This window comes from Thunnus maccoyii, chromosome 7 (assembly GCF_910596095.1).
Source record: "Thunnus maccoyii chromosome 7, fThuMac1.1, whole genome shotgun sequence".
NCBI lineage: Eukaryota > Metazoa > Chordata > Actinopteri > Scombriformes > Scombridae > Thunnus > Thunnus maccoyii.
Window position 1 is genome coordinate 22147349 of NC_056539.1, and position 16202 is coordinate 22163550.

A 16202-nucleotide genomic window follows, 5' to 3' on the forward strand; every position below is an offset into this window, starting at 1 on the left:
TCAGTATCAGAGAGAGAGCAATACAGGTTAACTTTAGTAAAACGCTATTGAAAGGAAAGTTTTTAATGTGTTTTAAAATAGAAACATACTGATGCTTTGGGGAACGTTGTAAAGCAGTTTTAGTGTTGTCACAACAACTAAGGGTACTGATGTTAACAGACAGTGGGGAAGTAACAGTCTGACACTGTTTTTCTTTCTCACCCACAGGTTTTTGTAGTCTGTCAACGCACTCTTGTACTCCTACCTTCGCTTCCACTGCTAGTGCCTCATTGAACACTGTGAGACTGCTCTGCTGCCAGCTTTGGTTTCCACCCTACTGCAGGAAAAACCATTGAGACAAGAAAGAGGCCTCTCGAGAACTGCAGCCGACCTCTGACTGCATGTCTCAGAGCTCTGACCGACCCCTCTCCTCTTCCTCTTCCTCCTCCTCCTTCCACTGCTCCTCAAGGACCCACGTTTCTACATAACCATAACCCCCAAACTTCCAGCCACCTGCTAACTGTTTCATCACAGACACGATTTGCAATCGCTCCCCCTGGGCAGTAGGATCAACCACCGTCCCCCGACCGGCCCCCGACTGGTGCTCCTTCAGTGGGGGAGGGAGGGGAAAGAAGGCAGCTGAGCAACGTGTCGCTTTCCCCGGAGATGAAGCTGCAGGCTGTCATGGAGAACCTGCACAGGCAGCAGAGGGCCAAGCTGCTGATGGAGCAGCAGCTGCAGCAGCAAGCTGCCGCCCAACACACTCATGTCCGCACAGGTGGAGGAGGAGGGGATGAGCCGATGGGAAGCCCAGCCCCTGAGACAGAGCAGGCCCAGATGGCAGCACTGGCAGCCATGCGAGCAGCGGCGGCTGGGTTGCAGAGAGTGTCAGACAGCCCCATGTCAGAGCGCAGCAGTGGCGGCGAAGAGGAAGGTGACGATGATGACAATGAGGAAGCAGAGGAGCAATACAAGGACATGATGGGATCAGACGAGGAGGAGCAGATGTAAGAATCAAAACTCTTTGGTCGCATCATTATAAAATTATTAAAAATTTCTGTGGTCTTTGCCAGTGGTCACCTTCATTGGAGCATGTTTTTATGAACATTATTCTGTTAACACCCACACAGCAAACAGAAATGGGACGAGGAGGACTTTGAAGGCGAGATGGAAGAAGACTTTGATGATGACCTGGCGGAGGAGGGTCTGCCAACGGGCCACAATGCTGTGGTCCCTGGGAAAGGTATCCTCCTGCTGCCCCACCGCCAGCTCCACCCCCACTCCCAGCTACTGAAGGCCCGTCCCAGTGTCGAGCAAGAGCCCCGCGTAGCCATCCTGCCTCCCCACGCCACGCACAGCCACCTGGGCGGCCAGGACCATGGAGAATGGACCTATGAGGAACAGTTCAGACAGGTAGGAATCTGTTAAACCTGGTTTGTGTGGAAATGTTGTTGTGCTTGTGATTTACTCCCCTGTTGCACTAATTATACTGGTAGTATGTAAATGAATGTATTTTTCAGACATTCAGACCGTCCTTACCTCAGTCTTGTCAAAATCTTGACTGTTGCTTGATTATATCAGGGATTGAAGATCATTGTTCTCATTTTGCCATTGTGGATAACTATATCAGCTACAATAGATGCCTAAGCTGTCCTTAAGTCAGTTACAGTAGCAAACTGAGGAATTACATGAATCTAAAATGTTAGTTGGTGTCCAGGGAGCTACATCTGGCCTTCGCACCCCTCACATCAAAACAGCATGCCACTTTCTCAGCTGCACAAAAAACAGGGTGGGAAACTAACACCAGCCACTGACCAAATGCTGATAAACCTTAAGCTGAGGCTTTTATGTTTGTCTTTGCCACCTGACAGTCTGGCAGGGTACATGTGTTAAAGCTTTGGGTCTAAAACAATCAGTTTTTCTGGTGGAGCAATTTAGTGCCCGTTGAGATTTGACATTTACTAGGTACTATGGCCTAAGAGTTAAAAAAAAAATAGTTTCCTGTCATGAATAGGACTGCAAGCTGAGGGAGAAGCTGAGGGCAGTGGGAGGAATGGGGAGGGGGGTTGGGGTACATTTTAACAGCTTTACCATGCTGCCGTTTACCGTAAACATGCTAGTGGGCTGGATGTTATGAGGGAGGCCCCGGTGGAATAAGATGGACTGTTTACGTGAAGAGATTTAAGTCTGTCAACAGCTAAGTTTAGATGGAGGGCTGCTGTCGATAAAAAAGACTAAGAGACTGAGAAGCGACGTAAAATCCACTTACTGTCCACTGCTGATGATATAAACCTGAATTACTTGTTGTTAAAACCTTAATTTGTTTGCGTTATCGCCATATTTGCCACTATAAATACTGTACATGAATAATTCTACCAATTAGATTGTCACCCACCGTCAGTGTAGTATGAAATGAGATTAAAATGATTGTTTGGGGGAAACTTGATCATTACCATAAATGTTTCTTTTCAATGATCAGATACAGTCCACAGAAGGAGAACACATATTTTTTAACCTTATTATTATTATTTAACCTTTAAAATGGTACAATTTTAGAGATAGTAATGGATTGTGTGCTTTACAAACGTGAAGCTGGAACATTGAAGAGTATTTTTAGTATATTTAATTGAAGTCATTTATCAGTGAAACCCTTTGAACGTGCCTCAGCCTCTGTGTAAAAACTATGCCGGTTTTACTGGGATTAAAGTGAGCCACCATTTTACACAAAGGCATTTTATATTGCATAAATGAAGCCGCTATTGAAATGTAAATGCACTGGTGGCCTGTAGCGAATTTTCCAACCATAAAACATGTTTGACAGTATGAGCAGCAGGTTGTCTTTTATCTTGAGCAGTCATTACTAAGATCCTTTAGAAAAACAGAAAACTGGTTTGGTAATTGTTAGGAAACATCAGTATTGATGCCTTCAGTTTGTTGGAGCTATCTAATGCAAATGAACTCCAACATATTGCGCCCAGTTTACATGTGCTTTATTTTTAACCCTAACCATAGATTAAGGCCTATGTCTTGTAATTACTGTGTGTATGGATTATAACTCCCATAAAACCTATGTTCTGCTTCTCTAAATAGTTCACCCCTCCCTCTGTAAAGCTCCATGTGAATTACTCACTCCACAGTTGGTGTCTTTTTTGTTTTTTTTTATTCTTCAGGTAGGACATGCAATAGTTTTCATAATGACATGTGAGTCAGCAGTAGATCACGCACGCATGAATTTACTCTAACTGGCAGTTATATAATCAAGACAGCCAGTATCTTGACTCGAAAGATAGTGTTACCCAATCCATTGTTGGTTAAAACCTATGTCACGCCTACACAACGTCCTCCAACTATAGAGACAGAGCAGGGTGGAAGACCAAAATGCATACTGTTAATCAAAAGCTTCTCCATTTGAATGCGTCATACAGTTTGTTAGGGAGATGTGGCCCTCAGTCTCCTCAATACTGATGTCTTATCATATCGGGATTGTAGGATTTTAATCTTGCACATTATTCACACAGGACTAATTTTGCCCTTGGATGATAACAGTGATTAGTAATAATTGCAGCTATACCCAGTGATTATAATCCTGTGTGAATGTGCTGTGTCTGCAGTGTGTGTGAAGTGAAATGACCCACCTGTGATGATGATGACAGTCTGTCCCCTGATAATTCTAACCTTGTGCAAATCATACTCTGTGATTTCAGCCATAATTATATTTGTTGTGTGTGTCTTTTTTATTTTGCTTCTTCGTCTTCTTTCTCCTGAACACACAGTTTCTTCTCACCGTGTAAAAAGGTGGCTGTAGTTGAATCCACTGACAAATGTTTTGAATACATTTTCAGTGCAAACTTTCAAAGGTTCAATTTATTCATCCATAAAAACATGGAAATTGCAGTGTCCAAATCAACTGTCAACTAAAATGCAGGAGATAAATACCCATAAATAAACAACAGATTAAACTCTGTTCCATATTAAAAACTGTTAAAAACATACAAACAAAAAACAAAAGTCCCAGTTTATGTCTTCACAGAGTTCTGGTTGCACTGTTGTGTTTCCTGTGGGATAAAGGAGCAAGAATACCATTTATTATGTGAGACAGGTGGTCTTAATATGCTATTGTGTTCACAAAGACACTTCATACTGTCCACATGCAACATTCAAGATTCAATAAAGTTATTGTCCCCAAAGGGTGATTGTTTGGACAGCAGTAGTACAAAACAGGAAACAAAGCACTAAACAACCAAACATAGAATGTGTTAAAAACAATTAAAAAAACAAGAAATTCATATAAAGGTATTTAGATTACCTTTTTCTTTCTCCAGAGTAATAGCAGAGGGTAAAAACGAGTAAACAATGGACGTCCTTTATCCTCTGTGATGCTACAGAACATCTTAGACAGGCGGTGTAGTGTACATAATGTACAGAGTCAACTGTCTCTTTCTGTCGTCGTTCCAGCCAGCCTCCCAGCTCCTGTGGATATTTGATTGATATTGATATATCTGTCTTTGTCAGTGCTGCTGACATTCCCACTCTGTCCCAAAATACACTTAATCCAAACACTGCATTTAACAAAAAACATCCCCAACATCTCAGCATTGACATTAAAAAACTTCCTCAGATATTATATGTAAATGTAGGTTCAGTTTATCTATCACATGATCCACATGATCACCTATCTGAACTGAGGGTCAAAGGATAGAAGATTTTATATATGTACAGATTGTAAAGCCTGTGATTTTGGGCTATATGAATACATTTTAACTTGACTTTATTTGACTATGGAATGTAAAATGTTGACATTTTTACAGTAATATCTGTAATTGTGATGATTTGAGCACATTTTACTGTCTAATTTCTGGAAGCAGAGAGCCCAAAGCAAACGATCATTGCTTAGTGAGTTAATGAGTAATGAGTTAATGTTTAGGTTGAGCGTTTCAGAGGGCACCGGGTGGGGAGGAAAGGGTTAAGGGTTTACAGTTTATTTTGGGCAGGTGGGTGGAGGCTGCTGGAATGTGCCTGAGGGAGGGTGATAATGTGGCCACTGAGAACCCCAGATCCTCAGCAGAAACCTTGTGTGCCTCTATCAGTCTAAAGCAGTTGGAGCTCTTCCAAACTGAAAACTGTCCTTTTCTCTCTTACGTTTAAGTTGCGTCATTTGTGTAGCCCGATATCACGTACGATGTCTCAATCAGCATTACAGACTCATATGTCAGCAATGGTTTTTTGATTCAAGATAGTAAGTCAAATATCAGATGTTCACAAATATCAATGCCAAAGATGTCGTGTAGGTGAGGAGACATGCACACAAATCCAACTTTTAGATAATGTTTGCACCAGGCTGAGCGCCCCAACATGCATTCCTCGTGGATCATCCAGCCACCTTCCTCTCTGCACACTCTCAGTTGAAAGGTCAGACTAAATCAAGCAAGGAGCTGCTGTCTGTTCAGATGTCTGATTACACTGTGGTTTTAAGTGAATTAATCAAAATATTCAAGCCACTTTGTCCAGTGGTGTCATATCTGGCTGCGGTGGAAGAATGACAAGGATTTATGCAGATATCAAATTATGCCAGCATCGTTGGATTGTTTTGTAATTGAAACTGATTTGCGTTGCAGGTGGAGTGCCATTTCAACTGAGTTATTTCAGTGATACCAATGCAACCCTCCACCATACCTCGAACTCCCCCCATACAGCTGCAACTTGAGATATCAATATCACACTCTGCACTGCACCCTGCATTTTTATTTCCAGGAAGTATTTGCACTCCTTTTAACATTAATGGTACCATTAATGGTAATGAGCCATCCTACATGTACAGCCAATAGGCTAACATGCATCTGTTCCCATCAGCCACCAGTCAAATGCTGGAAACTGCATCTATGGAGTCAACCAGTTAATATTTGATTTAGATAGTTCTGAACTATAATAAAAGTGTGATTATAGTTTGATTAAGAACAATAACTTCCTGGTTTCCAGGTGACATGTGATATTGCATGTCATGTTCTTTTCTTTAGTTTAGCTCTGTAGCTTATTGATAAGTTGTGAAATAAAAATTGTGTTCCTGTCAAGATGATAGACTCCTTTATTTCGAAAGATCGGAGTTTCCGACCAATTACAGTGTTTCACCAGACTCATAATTGGTGTTGTAGGAAAATACCTGTAGAATTTGTTTAACTTAAACCAAGTACAGTACTTAAACCTTAAAGCATTTTATTAAAGGGTGAGTTTACCCAAATTATAAAAATTAAAATGATCTCACCAAATACTGTAGGTTTGGAGGCACAATTTCATTAGTAGGAAGTGGTTCCTATGAAGACTGTCAACAGCGACGGCTAGCAAGGGGTAACTTTGCTAAACTGACCCTTTTTGAAGACGATGTCAAAATTTGAACGTTCTAACCACATATTAATAAATAATTAAATAACTAATATTGATTAATTGTACAAAAAGAAGTAATTTATAACTATTGAGCGGCATTAAGGGCTTCATAATACCTTTGTCTTGATACTAACTAAAAATGCAGCCATTTTATGTCAGTTATGTTAGCTATGTTAGGTGGTCAGCTTAGCCTTCTTGTTAAAAGTTTTCCTTCCAACAGTTAACTAATAGCTGTTTAGTTGTCTTGCTACTAGACTTTAAACGTTACAGATGTGAGAGATGAAGGGTTGGAAAAAGTCATGACCAATTATATTTTTACACACTTCACCTTTTTTTACTTAATTTGACCATGCAGGCCTTGTCAGGTAACTACTCCGTACTCCAGAAACTTTCTCTAACTCTAACTCTTATCTTGAAAAAAAAAATGGTTGTGGATGTACAATCACAATCTTGTTTCATTAATGTGTAGTCTCCTCAATGCTGTGGTATACATCTCATATAACTGGCTCTGCTCCCCTGCCCCCTTTATAAACAATATCCTCCTCAGGCCAGAAATCGTCCAGAGGCCACGCAGAGCCTTTGAAGTCTCCTCTCCTGTGTCTCTGTCTGCTTTAAACACCAGCAGCTGGGCAGATGGAGCCCAGATGGACAGTAAAGTAGGGATGTCTTTAAAAATTCATGGCACTCACCATGATCAGGGCGAATGGAGGGGAGTTGGCATTAAACATTAAATTGCTCACACACACACACACACACACACACACACACACGCTCATTGTGAGCAGGGGGAGGGGGCTGTTAGCGACTACAGGAAGTGTAGCTCAAATGAGAGCCAATTGGGAGCGACACTTATTGGGATTGCCCGTCAGGTTTCTGCTGATACAGCTGTCTAATAAGTGCTCGTTGGGTTTATATTCCACTTTAGTTTTCATCGAGGCCTTTTGATCTGCCTTTGGGTTGAATGAAGAGGTCTGTTTGTTCGTTAGGTAGGTTTGTGTAGTTGGAAAGGCAAAACTGAAATCTGCAGAGGAAATTATTTTAAATGTTTAGATGTCCCTCACAACTGTTTCTGCACCTGCTCTCTCGACAAGGTTAAATATCCTTCTTAGATCACCAAATCCACTGAGCTGTTTACTGTTAATGAATAACTGATGTCAAACTATATCAAACTGTGTCTTGGCACAGTTTGCAACATTGCAATATTTTAAACACTACTAACATATTTTTTTACTTCAACCCATTCTCTTAGATTTAACTTGGATTTGACATTTTTAACCTGAGTAAGCAGGAGTTCAATTAGTCAATGTAAGGAAGTTTTCATTAAATTTATTATACCCTGCCTGGAGAATCCTCTGTGTGCAACGATCTGTGTTTAACAGTAATAAAACCAGGGTTAATGGGCCCTGTTCATGCCATGAAAACAAAGGGCCTAAAACAAAGGCTGTGGCAGCACGGGAAGACCTATGAAAGTCTTCCTGTTGAGTGGAGGAGAAACAGCACAGGAGGGGAAATGGTAGGTGTGACTGAGGGAACAGGAAAAAAAGTCAGTTAGTTGGCATTGAGCTTTGAACCGATGCCAAGTAGAGTATAGTACATGCTCATTTTGACTGTGAAGCCCTGCAGAGCATTTGAATCGTGTCCGACGCCTAGCGTGCAGCATGGCGCTGATGTCAGAAACTGTACAGCCATGGGAATTCTGGAAATTGGCAGGCGCTCAATATGGAGGAGGAGGAGGAGGGGGGGGGGCTGGAGCAGGAATGTAAACAAAGATTGCATAAAGGCTGAGGCTAGCTGTTTCATCCTGTCTCTTTCTTTAGCTGTTGTGTGTTTTGTTATATTCTTTTTATTTTGACAAATTCTTTGATTACTGCTCAGTTGCTCCCCCATGCTTCCTGACATCTTTGAGCCTTCATATAGAATTAGGAAATGAGCATTTATTGTGTAACATGCAGACTCACACAAGCCCCACATCCTTCATTGTGTTTTCCGCTATTATGTGTGAATGTTATTTTTGATCTGTCCCTTCCTCCTTTCTCGCCAGAATGTGCGCATGCTGCTTTATCTCTTTTTGTTTTTCCTTTTTGTCCCCACATAAGGAACCCTGCACTCTGTAGCCTTGTATTTCAATATAAGCACAGAAATAGGTCTGTACTGAAGGGTTGGAGTTGTCAACAAACAAAACCCTAAGTGACATCTTTTCATACAACGACCCAATGGAAGGCATTCATTCAAACAAAAGAAGCGCATTTATGCTGTTGCCTTCAGATGCTTCTGAAAAGGTGGCATGTGTTGAAAGCTTTCAATATTGAATGAATCAATTAAGAAGTAGGTCAAACATAGATAGAGATACTTAGCTGCACATTCTTTGTCCTGCTGTGAAATAAAACCAGACTGAGTAGCAGTGGAAAATATACAGCATGTTATGATCTATAGCTCTTATAAGCTTGTACGGTCAATTGCCAAAACATTATGCAGAGCAGAGCACGTTTCTCTTCTCACAAAGAAACCTATTAGTGCTTTGATCCATAATCTTTGAGGCACATTTGACCTCTGTGACAACACTCACGCTTTTCTGTCTCGTCTGTATGATAATAGCTGACTTTCCCTAATTGTGTGGGCACAGCAGGAGTTGTGAATTTGTTGACGCCACAGATACAAATACTGATTCTTAACCTTTTCTGAAGTTCACACTAATATGAGCTGATAATGAACCCTTTTCTCTGCAGATATTTGGCATGTCAAAACAAGAAAGCAATGTGAAAGCCAAATGACACTAATGACATTAATAACGGCTGCATGCTGGATCACAGACAAGTCTCTCTGGTATGCTTAAATGGGATGAAGCAATTATTAATGTTATTAATTACACCTGTTTTTATCTGCTATGAGAAATCAAAAGATCCGCTGTAAAAAAAAAAAAAGGTCAGTTATCTTAAAAAGACACACATCCGGTGTACAGCGTGAGTGCAGTAAAGTAAATACTAAAAACAAACAGCAATTTTGTCACAAAATAGTTGTTTGCTACACATGATTATCATTACATAAGCCTCCAAGTTGCAACTGAATTGGGACAACTGTCTCCAGTAAATGTCAGTTTACTCATTGTCCTTTTAACACTAATACATTTCAGTTTTCACATTTAAAGATATGCTTTTGAAGCTCTGTGGCTCAATGTTTTGAAAAGTAGGTGCCTGTTTTGATTGTATCTCTTGCTTGGCACAAGGACACGCATTCATGTCATTGATGTGATACACAGTCCTTTGTCTGGTTTCATGCTATTCCAGTAAATAACAGTAAGTGACAGCCAAGAAATGTCGCAATGCAAGGAAGAGGAAGCCTGCTATCAGGCGAACATGGATGTAAATAATGTACGTTTCAAATTCTTCTAAAAGTCAGCTCGGCAGATGTTGATGTGAGGAAGAAAATACATTCAACACGATAATTAGACCTCATAGATACACACAATGCGTTTTAGTGAATGTAAACTCAATTTTGTTTCCAAAAAACTCCACAGGTAGCTTGATTTATTTTGTGCTGTAGTCTGTCTCAGATCAGAATTTAAAAACTGCAGCTCTATGCAGAGGACAAACGTAGGAGCTGCTTGAGGTCAAACTGCAGCCCACCCACCTATTGATCGGGGCGGGCTTGGCCACGTGGCAACAACATCTCAGTCTCTGATGAGCGACATGGTGGGCCAGATATGTTTATAAGGCCACCTTTGTCAGCCATTAAACTCATTTCCTTGCTCATTCATCACTCTGATTGACGGTGCAAACTTCCTCTCTTCATAGCAAGAAGCAGCAAAGTACCTCTTCCAGCCCAGATTAAATCACCAGATAAATACTGAATAAAAGTAGAATTGTTACAGTAATGACAAGCGAGGTATGAATTACTAAAACAAAGTAAAAACAAGTAAAAGTAAAAATGGAACAATAACCAAATGCAATTTGAAAAAGTGCATTTTGAGAGAGATGTAAAAGAAGAAACAGAGCTAGCCTGCCTGATCTCCTCCAGCAGGTCATTCAAGAGTCGCCTTTGGAGTCCCTGACTCCAAAGGCTCGGTCTCCTCTGGTTTTTAACCTTGACCTAGGAATTACTAACAGACCTCTGCCGCAGGATCTCAGGCTGCATTCAGGCTCATCAGGGGTTAGTATGTCATTGTTATAATCAGGGGCCAACCCAACCCAAAACGTGCTTTAAAAGTAATCATTTAAATTTTAAAATCAAATCTAAAACGTACAGGTAACCAGTGTAGAGATGCTAAAATAGGCATTATGTGGACTCTTCTGTTTGATTTTCCTGCATGTCTTTGTCCTTTTTGTACAGAAGCACTGTTACCAACCTTTCTCTGAACCTTCAGCTACCCCTCTATCTCTGTCTCCATCTTTCTGCTTTCAGGCGCAAACATTATCATGGCATCTGCACTGGCGCTGAATAAATACCTTCAGCTTTCACACAAACGCTCAATAGATGTTTATCTGGGTCAGAATTTTTCTAACATTTTGAGGAGAAGGCTGGTTTGAAGATATACGTCTCATCTTTTGGTAATTTTAAGAGTATCAGTTATTTGGTAGCTTTCTTTCAATACGTTGGTTTATAATCTTAAATTGGTGCTACACCCACTTCCCTTCCTCCGGTCTGTTAAGCTTTGCCCTGCCCTGTTTGGGCGTCTATCATCGTGATACTACTCATTAGCAGTGTGGTTAGACCGGATTGCTCAGGACTACATACATCAGGTTCTCGAGGGCCTGGGAAAGCTGGCTGCTATTTCTGATTCTTATCCAAATCTACGAGCCATGGCGGCTGACGGCAGCAGGCAGGAATGGAGTGCATGTTCTGTTTTTTTATGTGCTTATGCTGCTTCTTCTTGACCAGGACTCCCTGAAAGAAGAGATCCTGTATCTCAATGGGACTTTCCTGACTATATAAAGGATAAATAAAATAAAATGTAGGCGTGGGAGAGTGGGAGAGTGCTCATTCTGGTTTCATGTCCTGTCTTCATCAACTGGTTTTAACCCTTTTCTCATGTCAGCAGGGGATACTGTATATCCACTTATATCCAACAGAAGCCAAGCATTCAAATCCTTCTGGCAAAGCCCCACAGACTGAGGCCTCACTTACAAACTTCTCACACAGTTACAGAAACCACCACAGCAAAGAGATTCTGGGACAACATTGAATTTCCAGGAGTTTATTCTATGACAATGATTCTCACAGTATCTGGAAATTTACAGGTTGTTTGTTTGTAGCTAAATATAAAGAACCAGTCAAAAGTTTGGATACGTCTTCTCATTCACTTGAATGAGGAAGAAACTGGGGTGGAAACCAGACTGAGAAGCTTTAACATACCACAGTCAAACAAAGTGTTGTTTGTTTTAGCCATGGAAAATCTTAAATCAAGGCCATAATAGACACCTTGAAGAAAAGATGGCTGCAGGGGATTCATGAATGACAGCTGCTTCAACACTTGGCACATTACAATATGCAGTTTAATTTAACTATTCAAACAGCCTGCCTATACCTCATTTTCAGTGTCTTTTTCTAACTTGCTTATCGCCTTCTTCCTTTAAGTGTGACTGCTGCAGATAAAGCAACATCAGATACAGTCAGTCACAGCGACGTTGTTTGTCTTTGGCTGTTGGCACAGTATCTCATCCTCAGTCGATTTGAATTTACGAGGTCGGCTGGAAAGTTAGGATTATGATGCGTCTGATCCTGCATGTCAATAAAACACTGTTCAATACATCTGCAATCAGACAGCTCTACTGTTGCTGTTAATTGTGCGCATGGGAGGGGGGATGGGAGGAGGGCAGGGCGCAGTGGACAGAAGACAGATAGATTCATTATAGATGTCAGCTTATGGAGACACTGCAGAGCGGTTTCTGTCACACTGCTGTCAGCTCTGTCGACTGACTAGATTAGGCTATTTTCCAGATGAATTTAAGATGCACAAGGAAGCAATTTAATACCAGACTTACACAACCAAGGGCAGTGGCTTATTTCCACTATATTTAAACAATTCAACAGGCAGTTGATTTTTTCCACATCTCTAAGATTGGCTCCTAACAGTCTCAAGAAAACTGGTGTAAAATGAGCTGCTTTTGTTCAAAGAACAGTATGTTTATTAAGGAACAGATGACCAGCCTTTTGTTTGCTGGATGTCTTATAGCTGCATTGCATTCTGGTCCATTTTCTTTTAGTGTGTGTGTAGAAAACCTCCTTTCTGCATCTCCTATAATGGATTTCTCCCTCTGTGACTGTTGGAGTGTCATCACCAAATGTCAGTTTCATAAAGAGGGCCTTGCTATTTGATCCTGAGCTTCTGATGCCAAAACAGAAATGCACAGTACACGCAGCAGTAGCTACTTTTAACTGTATCAGTTGAAGTTTCAAGCACTGATCAATAACATTAGACTGGTTGAATTTTTTTGCATTTCTTGTTCCTAACACTGGTTATCAGGCAGTGATGGAAAGTGGTAGGCGACGTAGCTGAATAGACAAAGAAAAGAGCACCACCTACACGAAAGTCAAACTATCCACAGACGTGACAGGACTGCTCACTCTGTTTGATTAACAGGTGATGTCTCAGAAGTGTTGCGCAAACAGCAGCATAAAGTAATCCTGAGCAACAAAGACAAAGAAAAACAAGCACACAGGTTCGTCACTGTAGTAATCTAACTCTTTAGATTTTGTGGTCATGCAGAACAGACAAATAATGACATCAGTTGGAGATTCATCTTAATATCTAGTTTCTCACCTGTACACAAATCTAGAATGACTGCTTCTTGATTACGGTTTGAACAAACACTTGTTTTCTTCCAAGGACGACTTGTTCTTTTCAGTATTAACTCTGTTAGGTGAATAGGACTCACAGTAAGTAACTTTAAGTATGTAACTATATAGCACCTTTCAAGAGCAGAGACATCACTAAGTGCTTCACAGAGGAAATAAAGCGTAAACAGACATAAGACACAATAAAAAACATAAATAAATAGAAAATAGAAAACTCACACAAAGGCAAGTCTAAACAAATGGCTTTTGAGCTGCTTTTTAAAGGTGTCTACAGATCTTAAGTCCAAAGGGAGAGAGTTCCAAATTTTAGGAGCCACAACCTCAAAAGCACAGTCTCCTTTAGTTTTAAACCTAGATCAAGGAACAACTAGCAAACCCTGATCAGAGGACCTTAGAGACCTGCTGGTGACTTAGAGCTTCAGCAGATCATGACAATCAGCAATCAGAATCAGTGTCACATGAGGCCTTTTGGAGGACCCGGTCAAGAGTTTAGCAGGAGCATTTTGGACCACTTGTAAACAATCCAGGGATGTTTTGCTGAGGCAGGAGAAGAGGGAGTTACAGCAGTCAAGACAGGGCGATATAAAAGCATGAATTAACATTTCCACCTTCGCTTGAGACACAATGAGCCTGAGCTTTTCAATGATTTTCAGCTGGAAAAAAACAAGAGCGAATCACAGCTGACTCACTGTTTAATAGAACACAGTGTATTATCTCAAGTTACTTATTTATTTTCTTAAACCTTCTGGCCTACTAAAAGTCTCATTCCGTCAACAAATATTTTTGGTTCTCCAATACCATCGAGGTAATCAAGCTGAGAAAAAACAGTTAACTATCTTGATATAAAATAAGTCTAGAGCTGCAACGATTAGTCGATTAATCGATGAGTCGATGAATAGAAAATGAATTGGCGTCTATTTTGACAATCGAATAATCGTTTCAGTATTTTTTTAAGCAATAATGCCAAAGATTTGCTTGTTTCAGTTTATCAAATGTGATGATTTGATGCTTTTTTTGATGCACATGATAGTAAACTGAGTATTATTGGTTTTTGGACTGTTGATCAGACAAAACAAAACATTTGAAAACATCACCTTCAACTTTAGAAAATTATAACCATAATTTTTCGCAATTTTCTGACATTTTATAGACAAACAATCTAGAAAATAATCAGCATATTAATCGATGATGAAAATAAGCGTTAGTTGCAGCCCTAAATAAGTCCAATCTATTTTCTCTTTGAAAATATATCCGCTCTCTGCTTCCTCTTGCAGTGCACCATGATGTTAGTTTTGTAAATCAGACTTAAGGTCAACTGACTCGTGACTTCACCCCGCATTTATGAAGGTTGAAAACATAAATTTCATCAGTTTATGTACCTAAAATATTGAAGAGGTTCATCAGAAAGCTGACTGTGTAAACTGACCTGCTCAGTTCATGACCTTACAGTGATGAAGGTAATCGCATAATAGCTTCAATAGCCAGAGTATTGCATTCACTGCAATAAAATTGAATTATGGGCTTGCATGTATGCCCACTCAGTGAAATTCCTTCTATACACAGAAGAAACCTTGTTTCCACTGAGGCCAAATTTACAAAAACCCAAAGCTGATGAACCACCTGTAGGAACCAGGATTAAAATTAGCCTTGACCTCAGCTGGTGTCCAGTGGAGATCTCTGCTCTCTGTGAACACTTTCATCCAGAATTGACATTAAATATTTTTTCCTTGAACTACACATTTCATCAACATCTACGTAAATGTACAGCAGACAAAAAACAGTCACTAGTTGTTCTACAGACCCAAGAATATTCAGTTCTGGTTTGATCAGACTGCTGTGACCTCTGACCTCTGTGCTTTTAGTCATGTGTAATGTTACCACGCTAGAAACCAAAGCGTATCCTGGTTCAGATTTAGTTTGTCTCGTTACATTGTGACTGTAAACTATCACCTGATGTGTCACTGCATTGAAAACACAGAAGTTTATGTAAACAACATGACACACAATAACAGTGTTTTTACGATGAGCTGTAAATGAGGGTTTGACACTTATGAATCATCGATCAGTTTGTGTCAACACTGACGCTTTGTTGTGTTGCTTTAAGACTAATTAATATGTGCCATCACAGGAACAAAGGCGGTGCATTGCATTGTGGGATTAAAGTAATGTACATACTATGGACACTGGTTCGTTTGTGGGAATATTGAGGCGATGCTTTACTGGTGGTCGAGTTTGCTGTGGTACATTAATGACACCCATAAAGGGGCTTTGGTCAGAAACAATGCACTGTTTGAACACAGCTGATCATGTGTTCATGGGCCGTATCAAGACCCCCCCACCTCAACCCTTCTCCCTACTAGCTATAATTTCCCTTCCCCCACTTTTGTGTGTGTGTGTTTTTGTTTTTTTGTTTTTTTTTTACATTTTGTTTAAGGTTACTTTTCAGGTCTCTTTGTGTCAGTCCACCACTCATTCTTATATTTCAGTTAATTTGATATAGTTAGGCTTAAAAGACAGCAACCTTACATCAGTGGCGACACATAAAAAGAGGTAGAAATCCTCCTAGAACCACATCAGATGGTACTGAGTCGTTCTAGGAGGATTTCAACCCCTTTTTATTTTGAAGTTTTAGGGTAAAATCATTTAAATTGGTAAACTACAGTCTGTAATGCTCTGTCAGTTTGTATAAAGAGGAATTTTCCATTCAGCTTGATAAGTGTCAGCAGTGAACGTCCCCCCACCCAACTACATGCAGTTTTCACACATACATGCACCAGTGCACTGTTTCCTCTATAGATACCAGTTCTCGCTGAAAAATATAGGTTAAACATTGAAAAGAGTAATGAGAAGTCGCCCGCCCCTAAAACCATGCGCCAGAGTTTCAGTGATATTTTATTAAACTTTGAACTCTGTGTGTGTGTGTGTGTGTGTGTGTGTGTGTGTGTGTGTGTGTGTGTGTGTGTGTGTGTGTGTGTGTGTGTGTGTGTGTGTGTGTGTGTGTGTGTGTGTGTGTGTGTGTGTGTACATGTTTGTTTGTGTGTGTGTCAGCGTCA

The 16202-nt window shown here is 40.4% G+C and overlaps 1 protein-coding gene across 2 annotated transcripts in view; it reads left to right on the plus strand.

Moving 5' to 3' along the window:
- arid3a (AT rich interactive domain 3A (BRIGHT-like)) overlaps nt 1-16202 on the plus strand; it is a 44918-nt gene that overhangs the window by 15800 nt on the left and 12916 nt on the right. For both annotated transcript variants that reach the window (XM_042417232.1, XM_042417233.1), the window contains exons 2-3: nt 208-986; nt 1110-1392. In XM_042417232.1, coding sequence (XP_042273166.1) covers nt 646-986; nt 1110-1392 — 624 coding nt within the window. In that variant the 5' untranslated portion in view covers nt 208-645. The remainder of the gene's footprint in view (nt 1-207; nt 987-1109; nt 1393-16202) is intronic.